This window comes from Penaeus monodon, chromosome 19, assembly GCF_015228065.2.
Source record: "Penaeus monodon isolate SGIC_2016 chromosome 19, NSTDA_Pmon_1, whole genome shotgun sequence".
Classification (NCBI taxonomy): Eukaryota; Metazoa; Arthropoda; class Malacostraca; order Decapoda; family Penaeidae; genus Penaeus; species Penaeus monodon.
In genome coordinates, this window is record NC_051404.1 from 12126654 (window position 1) to 12126955 (window position 302).

Consider the following 302-nt stretch of genomic DNA (forward strand, 5'->3'; position numbering starts at 1 on the left):
ATTCTCCTTTTTTATCTTTACAGCCCCAGCAGGACCTCCCCAGGACGTGTCAGTGCATCTGGTCAACCTAACTCATGCCTCCGTGACCTGGCGACCTCCAGAGGCTGACCTGCAACACGGGGTCATAACTGGATATCAGGTCAGTGATCTGGCTCTATAATTTTCTGTCATGTTTTGTAAAAAAAAAAAAAAAATTGTGATGATCTATAATCGTTATTATCATTATTGCCATTACTGTAATGGTATCGGTTTTAATATCAGTTCCATTTTCATTGTTATTGCTACATCATCATCACTGTCGC

At 40.7% G+C, this 302-nt stretch overlaps 1 protein-coding gene across 1 annotated transcript in view; it reads left to right on the top strand.

Moving 5' to 3' along the window:
- Positions 1 to 302, top strand: part of LOC119585330 (roundabout homolog 1-like) — a 189296-nt gene that overhangs the window by 139347 nt on the left and 49647 nt on the right. The window contains exon 12 of the mRNA XM_037934003.1: positions 24 to 139. Coding sequence (XP_037789931.1) covers positions 24 to 139 — 116 coding nt within the window. The remainder of the gene's footprint in view (positions 1 to 23; positions 140 to 302) is intronic.